We start from the raw sequence: 15,242 nt of genomic DNA on the forward strand, positions 1-15,242 counted from the left end.
GATAAAGTGAGAGGGACTTGGTGAACATGTTGCCCTAAACAGAGCCTGTTGCGAAGTATGATATAAATTCGTCAGTAATCAGTCGTTTCTTGGGTGGTTTTGCTATCTGAAAACCTAGCACAGAGCAGATAATGGGTGAAACGTTATTGATGCTAATTCTATGGAGAAACGTCAGTAAGTGCTTTTTTTTGAGCCCTGTAAATTGGGCTTAAAATAGGTGGATTTAACATTTGGGAAACGTTGGTTTTCCTTGAAATCCAATCCCTGGAAAGCGGCGAAAACAAGGAGGCGGGTAGACTGCAGTGTGGAAAAGAACCCCTGACCGATTTCCCCTCTCTTTACACCCCTCCCTTTTCTGCTTCTCAGATGACCGAGTTCAAACGAACCTTTCAGTTTTTGAGTAGGACCGTGGTGAACACCCAAACGAAAGGGGTTCTGGTTTCTGCAACCCTGTAGTTACATTTCCTAGCCCATCACCTCCTGGGCCCGGTAGGCGGGCGTCCCAGAGCTCGACCGCGGCCTGGACGCGAAGAGGAAGGGAGAAAAAGGTGGGGGGGGAGAAAAGGGTGAATGTCTGAGGGGCGGGAGCGGCGCCGGCGCTAACTTCCGTCCCGCCCTCCCAGCCTCGCCTGGAGAAGCGGGGTTGCCCGCGCCGTCCGGGTGGCGCAGGTCTCCGGGACGCCCGCCGAACTCCCGAGCCGTCTCCAATTGGCCGTCGGGGGAACGGAAGCCGAAGCAGAGGAGTGAACCCGGAAGTGCTTCGCCGCGGAGGCCCGGGCGACTCTTTTGAATGGAATCGGGCTGATTCATCGCCGGTTCGCGGAGCCAGAGCCCGGCGGAGTCTGAGTCGCCGCTGCAGCTGCTGCCGTCTTCGCCGCCTCCGCGTCACCGCAGGTGGGAGAAGAGAATCCAGACCGCGGCCTCCCGTCCCCGCCCGCTTTCAGGTAAGACGGGGAAGGCAGGGCCCCGGAGGTCCGCGGAGGCAGCCGAGCTAGGCCGCCGCCGGCCCCGCGCCTTCCTGAGTCACGTTGCCCAGCCGGGTTGCCGCTGGAGGCCTGGGCCCTGAGGGAGGAGTCCAGGCTCCTTCGTACTCCTCGCCGGTTATTCGGGCCTCTCTGGATGTAGTCTCCTTCTTCCAGGAGTTTCTGCTTCGCTGAATTCATCACATTTGGGGGACCCTCTTCTCCCGACACCAGGAGAATCCTTGTGTGTGGCCTGTGTGTGTGTGTGTGTGTGTGTGTGTGTGTGCTCTATTGATAGTTACTCCGGTGTTGAAAAACTTCAAAGAAGGCAGAGGAAACAAGGGAGAGAGAATTAAATTCACTTTTTCAGTGAAGGCATGCTTGCTTTATCACTTGTGCTACCCATGGGCCTTGACCCCTTTTTTTCTTAGTGTTAAGATTTCAGCTCCCTTCAAAAACCGGACAAAAACCCCAGAGATGCACTGGTGTTTAGCCTTGAAACTTTCCAAAGCAAAGTGTGGTTTTTCAGCTATGCTTTTTAGCTTACTTTCAATTTGTCCTAATTGAGTAGTTGTTGGTGAATAGGTAGCATTTCCCGTTTTCAGTAAAGTAGAAATCTGCTCTGTGTTACCTCTTGGAACTTTTCCTTGGGACGTACTTTTGTGTCTGTCAAGAGAAGAAAAAAATGTAAACTTTTCGGAAGAGTTGGAATGTAAATTTGGTGACCGAATGAAAAAGTCTTGAAATAAAAAATGGTAACTTAAAAGGTGATAAAGATTCATGGGAAAGGCAGGGAAGAAGCCTTAAAAATTAGCATAGAAATGCAGTTCTAAGGTGTAAGTTTTTTTTTATTGCTACAAAAATGTTTTTTATTACTAAGTTAATGTTTATGAGTAAAGGAATAAGTCAGCCACTATAACGTCGAAATAACAAAAAAGAACTGAATACAATGTTAGTGGAGATAATTAACACAATGGTGGCTTTCTTGTTTTGTCCAGTAAGGCTAGCAACTGGCTCATTTAAAGTTTATATGTTTTAAACAAATTTAACAGAAGTGGGACATTAACTACAGTTGTGTTGTGTTCAGTGAAGTGATATTTAGTGAAAACCCTGGATATTGTCAGAAAACAGTTTTGAAGTCATCTTTCAATGAAGCCTCACCTGTTGACTTTGGGAGATTGTTTTTTCTCCTCAGGGTTGCTTGGTAAATAATATTTTGCTGTTTTATTGTAAAGCTTATTTTTGCGTTTATTTTTATGCTTGTGATGTAAACCTTGTGTTTAGTATGTAGGTTGACAACCTATGTTTGATTATCAGTAACAAGAGATTGTGCTTTTGTTTTCCATTATATGGAGTGTTCATTTCATAATTCAGTGTCCACTTCTGAAAGTCTGACCTGAAAATTCACATGATTTATTACTAATGAACTTGTCATATACCCAGTTTGTTGCACTCCTTTGACATTCATATCCTGCTTTGTGATATTTTGGTGTCCCCATCTGTAAAATGAGAATTGGATTAAATAATCGCTTCTGGCTCTAAGATGATCATAACAATAGCAGTAATTATTGAGTACCTTATAAATGTTCCAGGCACTATAAGAGGTGCTTTGTATTTTTTCTTACACTGATTTGCAAGAGGTAGATTATTATCCCATTTTATGGATGAAGTCTAGAGACGAGAAGAAGGTAACTTTTTACAGATCGTATGGAGAGTAGGTCATAAAGCCCAGATTCAAATTGAGGTATGATAGCCTTCAGAGCCTTTCTGGCTCTACCCTGCTGCCTTTCACTATATGTATTTTTTTATGGGTTTATATCATGCCTCCCCAGATAGAGTATAAATTCTTTCAGTGAAAGTTAACTGAGTTTCTTAGTGGCTCTATTTCTGTATCACCTTATGCATAAAGTAGTACAGGTTTTCCCTGCTATCAGAAAGTTAGCTTTACCCCACTTCACTTTTACAGAAGACCTGCATTATACCCATTTTTGCTAACAGATAGAAATCTGAAGAGGATTTTCGCTTTTACTAAATGGTAACTGTTTTCTTCGATTTATACCATTTCCACTGAGGAAGATTTTCATAGGAACATTCTGCTTTTGGATAAGAGAGGGAAACTTGTATTTAATGAATGTTTAATTGAAAGTTGTAATTAGGAGACAGCACAAGAAAAGATATTTGTAACAGTTCCATCTTTACTGTTCTAAAATGGAAAAATCTTGCTTTCAAAATCCTATTTATATAATTAAAAGTTTAATATCGACTGTTTCTTCCACTGAAGAAAGCCTTTAAGAAAGTAAAAAACATTTCCAATTACTTTCCACAAATCAGAGTAGAGGAATTAGAAATACAGTGAGATCACAAATATGGAGTAAAGGATTTAGCATCAGTCTGAGAAGTAATGTAACTGTAGCATGGATTGGGGAGTAAAAAATGAAAATTGAACTAAGAAACAATGATAAACTCGAACAACTAAGGCCTTCATGATTTGTTGAATTTTATGAATTACTAGGAAAACGGTGTCCCTTGTCCCTTGTGAAAGATTGAAGAGTTAAAAAATTGCCACATTCCAAATCCGGATTAAGATAGTTTTGAAGGATCTGTTTTTAGAGTTATTCATAGTTCCATACATTTCCTATAAGTATTTGAGAATTGATTTATTTTAATTCCATCAGGAAAACAATCTAACTGTATCAGGTTCTAACCAGATACTAACTTAGGGAGATGAAGAAGTAGAAAATCATCAACTTTTAAAAAAAAATTAAAAATTTTTTTAAATGTTTATTTATTTTTGAGAGCGAGAGAGACAGAACATGAGCAGGGGGCGGGGGCAGAGAGAGAGGGAGACACAGAATCTGAAGCATTCGCCAGGCTCTGAGCTGTCAGCTCAGAGTCCGATGTGGGGCTTGAACCCACTAACTGAGATCATAACCTGAGCCAAAGTCGTATGCCCAACCGACTGAGCCACCTAGGTGCCCCGAAAATCATCAACTTTTGATGTACGACCTTTTGAAAGTACTGATACTTATTTTGTATTGTTACCAATTTGGATTGTAAACATTATATATGACATATTAGTTACAGCTAAACGCTTTGTTCATATTATCTGATAATGTTTTAAGTAAAGTTAATCATATCGTGAATGAGCTCTTGGGGTCCTCTGCTTTTTGGTAGGTGTAAAAACTTGGTTTAGATCCATAGGAGTTTTCTATGGCCGGCCTGCCCTTCCTTCCTTCCTTCCTTCCTTCCTTCCTTCCTTCCTTCCTTCCTTCCTTCCCTCCCTCCCTCCCTCCCTCCCTCCCTTCCTTCCTTCCTTCCTTCCTTCCTTCTTTTTGAGAGAGAGAGAGGGACGGGCAGAGAGAGGGAGACACAGAATCTGAAGCAGGCTCCAGGCTCTGAGCTATCAGCACAGAAGTCCGACGCTTAACTAAGCCATCCAGGCGCCCCTGTATGGCTTTTATTTTGAAGAATTGGAAGTATTGTCTTTTATGTTATAGTTTAACACTTTAATTTTATAAACCCTTTTGCTAAAATCTGCAAAATTCAAGTCCCTCTTCTCCAGTGTAATTCATTTAGTACTGTGAAATGTACCTATTGTTTTGAAATTCAGTAAGTGGCAAAGCATGTGGGAAGAAAAATCTTTGTTGTATGAACTGTAGCCATACTAAGGAAAGTGGTGCTGAGGAGAGCTACTAGCACTCCTTGTTTACTCACTATATGTCAAGCATTATGTTAAGTGTTGTTTATGTCCATTGTCTTCTTTAATCCAAACAACTGTATAAGGTGGATGCTGTCCTTATTCCCATTTTGCAGATAAGGAAACTAAGTCTCAGGGAGGTAACTGACCCCAGGACACAGAGCTAGTAAGTATTAGAAACAAGATTTGAGTCCTGGCACTTGTAACACAGAGTCATAGATGTTAACCCTCATATAAAGTATGCATAACATAAAATTTATCATTTTAATCATTTTTAGATGTATAGTGGCTTTAAGTACATTCACGTTGTGCAGCTGTCACCACCATCCATTTCTGGAACTTTTCCATTTCCCAATTGCAATACTTTTGAAAACATTGATAGCTCATAATTTTATTGAAGAGAGGATGGCTATCATCTCTGCTCACAAAATGTTTTTTGCTTTTAGATTTATAAACACCAATAGAGTTAGTCCAGTGATTTTTTTCATTCTACATTATCTGTTTACTTTTGTTCATCTTTGTGGACACTTCAGCATTTGTCCACATATGAGCTTCATCAACATCATTATACATCTCTTAGCAAAACAGGTTCTTGTTGTAAAATAGTGTGTAATGAAGTCCTTCTTGTTGAATTCCCAACCGGATGAAAAAGTTTTTCTTTTTTAGTCTTAGAAATATTGTTCACTCATTGATCCACTTAAAAAAATTTTTTTTTAATGTTTATTTATTTTTGAGAGAGAGAGTGAGCAGGGGAGGGGCAGAGACAGAGGGCAAGAGAGAATCCCAAGCTGGCTCAGCACTATCAGCACAGAGCCTGATGCGGGGCTGGAACTTAGCAACCGTGAGATCATGACCTGAGCCAAAATCATTCACAGTGTTGTGTAACTACCCCATCTCTATCTAGTTCCAAAACGATTCCATCATTCTGAAGTAAAATCTCTTACCCCTTAAGCAGTTTCTCCATTTTACACCTTTCCTGCAACCTCTGGCAATCACTAATCTGCATTCCTTTTCTATGGATTCATATATTTGGGATATTTAATGTAAATGAAATCATACAGTTTGTGACCTTTGTGCATGGCTTCTTTTATATAGCATAATGTTTTGAGGTTCATTCATAATATAACGTGATGGTACTACATTCCTTTTTATAGCTTAATAATATTCCATATATTCCATCATGTGAATTTGTTTATCCTTCCATCTTTTGATGGACATTTGGGTTGATTCCATCGTTGGGCTGTTGTGAATAGTGATGCTATAAATCTGCATGTACAAGAGTTTGTTTTGAATACCTATTTTCAGTTCTTTTGGATATATACCTAGGAGTGGAATTGCTGGGTCATATGATCATTCTTTGTTGAACTTTTTGAAGAGTTCCCAAACTGTTTCCAGCCATGATTGGTTCTTAAGTTCGAGAAGATCTTAAGATCTTAAGAAGTTCTTAAGATCGAGAAGATCTAGGGTATTGTCATTTGAAGATGTATAGCCTGAGATTTTGTTTATATCAGTGGTTCTGAACTGGGAGTGATTTTTGCCCTTCCAGCAGACATTTGGCAATGTCTGGGGACATTTTTGATTATCACGACTTGGTGCGTATTAACGGTACCTAATGAGTAGAGGCCAGGGATGCTGCAAAACATCCTGTAATGCACAAGACAGCCCCCTGTAACAAGAAATTTGGTTCTAAATGTCAATAGTGCTGAAGAAACCCTGGCTTATACCACCAATTTTATTGTTATTGTTAGAGACTAGAATGTTACCTGTTTTTACATTCACCTTGTGATTCTCTAATAATTGTGAAACTTTTTTTCTCTGTCAGTTTTCTCTTGGACATTATGAGTATAATATGCAAAGTTCTGAATTCTTAGCTGTGCTCAAATGAAAGCTAAAAAGACTACAAAGGTGATGTCTCTTGTCCTTTATGTGTTTTTGAAAAGTGGTAAATGCTTTGGACAGCACAATAAGAAGTGAAGGATGAAGCAATAGCAATAATGTATTTCACTATTGCATCATTTTGGATAATTCTTATTCTTCCATTTTCTTGGTTTTTTTTTTTTTAGTCTTTTTGGTGTAGTTAGGAATAATTGACTAAGAAATGACAAACAAATTCCTATGATAATGAAATAGCAAACTTTGAAATATAGGAAAAATAACATTACTAAGATTCCATAGTACATCATAGGTTTGTATGTAATGTGCAGTGGACCTATATAGTGATTGCACAATAGAATGTTCTATTTAAAAATATGAGTAAGTTTTCTCTGGTCTTTGAAACACCTCTAGAAAGACTAAAAGTCATAAAATGTCAATCCTTACATATAACTAAAACTGCTCAAAAGAGAAACTTAGGAACAAAATTTGGATGTGGGGTCAATCCTTTGCTCTGTTGCTCTCTGGGATGCTATTTCTTCCATATTCTTCTGAAGTTGGTGATTAAAAATCAATTTTGAGTTCTATTTCAATTTTAGGAATTTTGCTTCGTTTAAAGCTCTTGGCATATTTTCCTCCATAGTTCTCAAAGTAATCATATCTTATCTTATTTACTTTTCTAGGAGAGAGAGAGAAAAAAAGTACTTGGGAAAAGTTATACCTGTCAGTATTAGCAGGAGCTTAAGAAGAAATTTGTCAAACAACGAATTGAAGCTTAACACCACAAGAGTTGTAGTTACTGACCAGGTGAGAATTAAGAATGTATATAATTTTTGCCTACTGTTTTTAGGATATGATATATGAAAATGTATCTTTTAAAAAAAACAGAAAATGTATCTTTTTTTAACATACATCAAATTATAAATAAGTGATAGATGACCAGATTTAAGAGCTCATGAAAGTCATTTAGATAACTAGCATTTTTGTTCTTATTTGCTTTCTATAAACTCTTTTAAAAAGTAGTGTGATTTAGGGTGCCTGGGTGACTCCGACTCTAGGTTTCGTCTGGGGTCATGATCTCACAGTTCATGAGTTTGAGCCCCACGTCAGGCTCTATGCTGATCGCGCAGAGCCTGCTTGGGATTTCTCTCTCCCCTCCCTGGCTTGCTTTCTCTCACTCTCTATCTCAAAAGATAAGTACATAAACATTAAAATTTTTTTAAAAAGTAGTGTGATTTAGAACCTTAATCAATGTATTTCATTTCTAAATGTTAATATTTTTGTTAAACCTCATTATGTTATCTAAACTGTTTTAGTTAAATATTTTTTCCTATTTGCTGAGACATCTAATTTTGCTAAAAACACAAATTTGACCTGCCAGATTTTCTTTCCCTCTGCTCCCCACATCGCTCATGTATATTCACAGCATCTGGAGTCTGTGTAAAGTCATCAGAAACAACACAGGGGAAATAGATAAACTGAACACAGCTGGGAATCGACTTTGGCCTGGAATGTATATAATGTCTAAAGTATACTGTATGTTATTAGTTTTCTTACCATTTCTTCTTTAAGTTTATAAGCTAGAAATGGTACAAAAGAATTTTTTCCTTTGGTAATATATTCTAGAGAAATGTCTTTAATATTTTAAAATATTCAGGTTCCCCCCACCCCCCGTTTATAGACTTTAAAAAGTGCCATGTATTGAATGCTATATTTGAGTTGAGGAATTTTAATGAGAATTTGATGGAGGTTTTGTTTGTAAATGTTGCTATTAGGAGGATGTGTTAACGTTGTAAAGCAGAAATTTTATCTGGACTATCAAGTTTTCTTGTGTGCCTTTCTTTTTTTAAAGTGAATTTATCCATTGTGAATCTCACAGACTTGTTGATATAAAGTTGTTTATAAATTGTTTATATAAAATTCAAAAACAACTAGTTTATGCCATTAGAAGTTGGAATTCTATCTTTGCGTGGTGGTAGGGACTGGAAAAAGGGGCATGACAGGTGTTTTTAGGTGCTGATAATGTTGTTTCTTTATCTAGGTGGTGGTTACGGGAGAGTATTCACTTTGTGAAGATTCCATGCCTATATCATTTGTGCAAGTTTCCTATATGTGGACTTGAGTAAAGTTTAGAGTATTAACATTGTTAAATATAGAAGTAAATTGTTAGCAAGATTCAGCAAAAATGATTAGGCTGTAATGATCTTGAGTATATTATTAAGTTTTAGTTTGTATAGCAGTTCTAACTAGTAAAATAACACGAACAGATGACTAATTTGTTAGCATTTAATATAGAATATAAATTGTAATACCATTTTCTAAAGCATACATTTATTTTTTTTAATTTTTTTTATTAAAAAAAATTTTTTTTTAACGTTTATTTATTTTTGAGACAGAGAGAGACAGAGCGTGAACAGGGAAGGGGCAGAGAGAGAGGGAGACAGAATTTGAAGCAGGCTCCAGGCTCCAAGCCATCAGCCCAGAGCCCGACACGGGGCTCGAACTCCTGGACCGCGAGATCGTGACCTGAGTTGAAGTCGGACGCTTAACCGACTGAGCCACCCAGGCGCCCCACTAAAGCATATATTTAGAAAGAAAAGGAAATTTTAAGGCACTAGTGATTTTCAAGTAGAAGAAGTGCTTCATTGCCATGTTTAACATTTAACAACATTTAGCTGTACTGATATTAATTCTTTATCATTTGGTTACTCTTTTTTTTCATTTGAGGCCATATTGGTACTCTTGCTATTTCTTTGATTTTTCTTCTGAGTTTTTCAAGCTTATAAGAATGTCTTCTATAGTTATTCTAGATTGATAAAATTAATCTTTGTATTGATTAACTCTAAAATTATAATTGAGACAGCAGTTGAATTTCCTCAGTGAAAAAGGTATATGTCTACACAACATCTGAAATAATGCAAAATGTCTGCGTAGGTTCTAGAACACTATCTTCATGCTTTTAATGTTTACTTTATAATATTTCTTTTAGTATAATGAGTTCATTTTAAAAAAGGCTTTGATGCTAATTCAGAGATCCATAATCTGCTCACAATGTCTTTCACATGTAGTTTTGATGATAACTGACAAGCTGTAAGTTAATTAGCACAGAACTTACTAATGAGGATGTTAAAATTTAATTTAAAAGTGAGGATTTTTATTTGTATACTCTGGACAAATTGAAGGAAATTCAATCATACATATGATAAGCATTTCAGGCACTTTTTCCTCATTCGGGTACTTTATTAGATAACAATGAGAAAATATAATTAACTTAATGATAGCAAAGTTTTGAAAGTATGCTAAGATTGCTTGTCTTTAAAATCGGGGATAACCCAAAACCAAAGCAGTAAAGTAAGGTCTGTTAATTAGCATGGAAGACAGCTTCTTGAATTAATATGTGGTGTTAATTAACAGGAAGTCTGATGTTGTGTTGTAATTACCACCAATATTTTTGACATACTGAGTGACTGAAGGTGAATTATATAGATAGCAATTGAGTAAACACTTTTGTGCTTAGGAACGTTTTCCTTTGTTTCTGTTTCCTAGAAATATGGACAGACTTCTTAGACTTGGAGGAGGTATGCCTGGACTGGGCCAGGTTAGTATATATAGACCTTTAGTAATTTTTGTGTGTGTAAACTACATGTCTTTCTCTAGTTACCCAAAGAGAAAGAAATCACTCCCAAGAAATTGTCTCACAGATAACCTTATGTTAAGAAGCTTACCTTATTGCTGGTTGTTGTATTGCAACAGTAAATAACATGTGGAGAACATTTTCTATTATCTTAATTATTTTCTCCTAGGAACAAGAATTTTCTACTTTTTAATTTAAAATTTGAGTGTATGTGAGAATTGTCAATCTTGCCTTTTATTAAAAAAAAAAAAAGGACTCAAAATATCTTATTTCTGGGTTTACAATGTAGATTTTAGAAGTAGCACATGAAAAAGTAAACATGGCATCCTCTTGGCAACATTGAGAAAACTGACCCATAGAATGTTTGTATGTACAATTTTAAAACTGATGGATTCCTTATAGTAGTTATGATACATGGGTGAATTAATATGTAATATCTCTTGTTTTTTAAATTTGGTATATACGGTTTCTTACATTCCTATTAAAACTAAATTTGTTTTCACTTTTAATACTATATTTACCTTCATGCTGTTGGGCAAACAGTCTGTAGATAGATTTTTTTTTTTTTTTTTGTCTCAAAGTATTTATTCTGCTTTTAGCTGAAGAAGAAACTTTTGCCATTTTTTGAGTTCTGCACTGATTATCTTTCCAGTCCTCCATTCACAAAAGTGATAACTATGTGTTATTCTTTTCCTGAGACTTTTATGTAATATGTTGTTTAATGACCAAATTTTGGGAATTTTTTTTTCCTAAAGTTTATTTATTTTCTTAGTAATCTCTACACCCAGTGTGGGGCTTGAACCCACAACCCTGAGATCAAGACTTGCATGCTCTTCTGACTGAGCCAGCCAGGCACCCCTGGGAATATTTTTTTAATTATTTTTATTTATTATTATTATTATTATTATTATTATTTTTGCCTTCTGTTGGGGCTGGTTTGTAGACCCGAGAATATTTTTATAACCTATCTTTATAACCCTTTTTTTTAGTTACCAGCTTTCCCTCATTTCCGTATCACTGGCAGTGAGTTTGTCTTCCTTCATTTAAAGTAGTCTGTATTTGGTGAAAGAAAGTTTTGTTTGGGATTTCATGGTATTTTCAGTGTGGAGGCACTTTTACCTAAATTCCTTGAGTAGATCTATTATGGCTTCTAGTAATAAACTTTCTCCTGTTAGAAAACTGGAATCATTTTGTGATTCTGTATTGCATCCTTGTGTAGACAGCAGCTGTTTTTACGTTTATTAGTGTTGAATATTTCTCAGGTTCATTTACTGTCAGCATGTTTCTTTATGATTCTTCATTTTTGTAAGAGCTGTGTAATCCATTCTAAGAGGCCTGAGCCTCTCTGAATTTGACCCTTCCAAAGCTGTGTCCATACTTTTATAAGCATTCTAGATAACTTCTAGAATTCCCTAATGTATTCTGAAATGAGCAATAACAACATTAAGGCATATGAAAGTGTCAGAAGTGAGCTGAGGTAGTATGTAGGTACTGCAGTTTTACCTGCAAAATGTAGGCAATGGTAATTGCCTTAGAATTCTTTTTCTTTTTTTGCCTTAGTGGAAGTTGCAGCAAATTTAAATACCAAAGTAATTTTTCTTAAGCATTAGATGCAATAAATTATGTATCCATGCTGGAAATCCAAATCCATGCTGGGGAAATTTCTGGACGTGAAATAAGGTTTTATTGACCACAGATTGAGCTATATTGTATCTCAGTGACCACTGCAAACCTTTGCAGTAAGTGAAAAACTTAAGTTTGGTTCAATAACTTCTCCTTGGCTTCTGATACTTAATCGCCTCATGTGTCCTCTGTATTCTTTTTTGAACTTAAAAATATGTTGTTTGAGAATCTGTTATTTCATGTATGTATTTCATCTTCCCAGTTAGATGACAAACTCTTAAGGGAGAATTTGTGGAGTGCTAATTTCTGTGATATCTCCTTTATCTAATACTAGTGTGCAATGATTAATTTTTTTCTTAACATTTTATTTTACTCTTGTTCTAGACTTATTTGACAAATACTTAAGTGTTACTTTTGCAACAAGTGTTATAATAACAAATAATGTTATCATAACAAATGTGTGTTACTTTTCAATAAACAGGAATAAAATGTTGTGTATTGTTTATTTTTAATAAAGACAAAGATATTTGGATTGGTAATAACTACTCTTTCCATTCAATAATGGATAGTAGCCAATAAAAGTAAAAAAGGAGACATAAGCTGCTTTATCCCTCCAAAAATAAATGGGGAATGTTACTTTCTTACTATTTAACAGAAAAGTCATAATGTCGTTATAAATAGGGGCAGAATACTTGCTGGTAAGTTTGCAGATGGCCCTTTTAAAACATGAGACTACGAACAGAAGAGAGTTCTTCATCTTAACAACTCTTAACTGTCCCTGAAATTAAGTGATTTTCTTTTCTCCATGGCTAATCTTTCCACTTATTCTCTGATCCCATCCTCTCTTGAAACTTTGCTCTTTTCAATTGACCCCTTTCTCTGCCTACAAAAATGTTTGTCTTCTGTATCCAGAAACAACAAAACTTCACTGCATTCTGCCATTAAGCCTTTTCATACATTTATTTCTAAAATTTCTAAAGCAACAGCTTATACTCAAAGATTCTACTTCCTTTATCGACTCTTGTGAGGTTATATACTGGCCTCTTGCATTACTATTTTGGAATTGCTCAAATTGCCAAATCTATTGGCCTACTTTAGTTCCCTTTTCACTGGGCTTCATTATTTTAAAACTGTTCACAATGTCTTTATTAAAACTTTACCTTGGTACTTTTTCCTAGTTCTTCATTATCGTGTCCATACCTACAAAACAACTAGAGCTTTATTTTTTTTAAATACTACATTTAAAAAAACTTTTTTTTAAATGTTTATTTATTCTTGAGACAGAGACAGAGCGTGAACAGGGGAGGGGCAGAGAGAGAGGGAGACACAGAATCTGAAACAGGCTCCAGGCTCTGGGCTGTCAGCACAGAGCCCAATGCGGGGCTCGAACCCACGAACTGTGAGATCATGACCTGAGCTGAAGTCAGACACTTAACCGACTGAGCCACCCAGGCACCCCTAAATATTACATTTTTAAATGTTAATACTTGAACAGTGATAGGCTAACATCATTAAATCTATCCACAGTCTCCTATATAAACCTATCAGTAATTTGAAGTAGAAACAAGCAGATGTTTTATTAGAACTATTAAACTTTGTAAACTAGTGGCTTTAAATTTCAAATGTATTTTTTTATTTGCTAACATGCTTACAAACATGAAATTACTGTAAGACGTGAGATGATTTATTAAATGCATGTACTGTTGTAAATTTGGCTACTTGATTGTCTTTATAACTATCCCAACTTAGGTCTTGACTACTAACCTTTCTGCAAGCTGTGAGGACAAAACTCAAGAGATAGGTATAGCTAAAGCATAATCTCCAGTCTCTTAAAGTTTTAGTTTAAGTCTTTGGGTCTATTTTAGCTTTAGAAACAGGGCAGTCTTTTCAGATTTTAATCTTCTCAAGCTTAAAAGTAAATGAATTCTTTTTTTTCTTTTATAATTTATTTATTTTGGGGGAGAGAGAGAGAGAGAGACAGAGAATCCCAAGCAGGCTCTGCACCGTCAGTGCAGAGCCTGATGTGGGGCTTGAACAACCAAACCATGAGATCATGACCTGAGCCAAAATGAAGAGTGGGATGCTTAACCAGCTGAGCCACCCAGGCACCCCAAAAGTAAATGAATTCTTAAGTAAAATGTCGGTAGCATCTGTTGGCTTGTCTTGTATTTGAAATTGTTAGGCCAGTATATTGATTTTCTAAGAACATTGTTACTTAACCTAGGTATCTTACATTTTAGTAGACGCATAGCAATTATGTTTAAGTGCTTGGCACATATTAACTACTTTGAGTGGATACTGGTGCTCATTAAAAGCAGTATGATTTGTAAGTAGAGTGGATGTGGGGTTTCTAACTTTTTACACAATAAAGGTAAATAAGACTGAATTGAGAAGATGATGTTTGAGCTAAACTTTGGAATGAGTATATGGCAACACATATTCAAAATGTTGGAGAATAAGTGATATAAGGGAAAACAATGAGGAAAGAATCTGGTAAATGAATTTGGAGTAGATTGTGAAAGGGTTGAATGCCATTCCTGTTGATTCTTGCTTTTTCTCCCCATAGGCATTATAGTTTATAAACTTTTTTTTTTTTTTTTTTGTAGCAGAGTTACGAGGTAATTCAATCTGTATTCTTGAAAAGTAATTCTAGTGGTAGTTTTCAGAATAGATAGAAAGGAAGAGATTGAAGTCAGAGTCCTCAATTATATGAAATACTTCTGACTTTTAACCTTTCAGGCACATAGTAGGATTTTACTTCTCCATCATGTTTTAAGTTAGCCTGAACGTGATTTTGCTTTGACCAATGGAATGTGAGTTGGAAATTAATAGGTCACTTTTATGTGGAAGCTTTAAGTATGATTTGCCTGTCCTGGTAATCAAGGAAGCATGGAGATCTTTGTTAGCTGGGTCCCTGAGAGGGAATGAAAAACCTGCAAGTCAGAAATCCTGGACTTTTGTGTGAAATGTCCTAATTATTTTGGTCTCTGGTTTTTGTTTTAAGAAACATGATGTAGGCCAAACTAAGCACGTATGCAGACCTGTGTTGCCTATAAGTAAGTTATCAGTTGGTATCTTTTCTGATACAGGCCCTTAGTGATTTCCACATGCAAAAATAATGGACAATACTATAGATGAATGATCAGAGGAGGCTTTCTGAAAGTGGTGAGATGTAAGCTGAATTTTGAAGGAGTATTTCAGGTAGCGTGATTTAAACAAAATAAGTTCCTGAATTGGATGTGTTCTAGTGTATTTGTTATAACTCTCAAATCCATGCAGTGTATGGCTTTTGTATACATAACTAATAACGAGTTTTCTGTTTCCATGGCTCTTTGAGTAGAAATGTTTGTTCAGTTGTTTGTCTTTTGAATTTTGGTCTAATGTTTTATAGAAAGGATTAACTTAACATAGTAATGGGAAAAAATACTTGGAATAAATGAAGAAATAATACCAT

General features: G+C 36.2%; 1 protein-coding gene across 2 annotated transcripts in view; it reads left to right on the forward strand.

Moving 5' to 3' along the window:
• The first annotated feature begins 818 nt into the window (after positions 1 to 818).
• The window catches only part of PSMD14 (proteasome 26S subunit, non-ATPase 14), a 100,132-nt gene continuing 85,708 nt past the window's right edge, over positions 819 to 15,242 (forward strand). The window contains exons 1-3 of one of the 2 annotated variants that reach the window (XM_025933826.2): positions 819 to 944; positions 7,215 to 7,338; positions 10,078 to 10,129. In XM_025933826.2, coding sequence (XP_025789611.1) covers positions 10,082 to 10,129 — 48 coding nt within the window. In that variant the 5' untranslated portion in view covers positions 819 to 944; positions 7,215 to 7,338; positions 10,078 to 10,081. Of the gene's footprint in view, positions 945 to 4,769; positions 4,826 to 7,214; positions 7,339 to 10,077; positions 10,130 to 15,242 lie in introns of those variants that run through there. The other variant, XM_086718746.1, reaches the window with a different exon arrangement.

The sequence above is a fragment of the Puma concolor genome, chromosome C1 (genome assembly GCF_028749965.1).
Source record: "Puma concolor isolate L17-30 chromosome C1, mPumCon1.1.hap2, whole genome shotgun sequence".
NCBI classification, from domain to species: domain Eukaryota; kingdom Metazoa; phylum Chordata; class Mammalia; order Carnivora; family Felidae; genus Puma; species Puma concolor.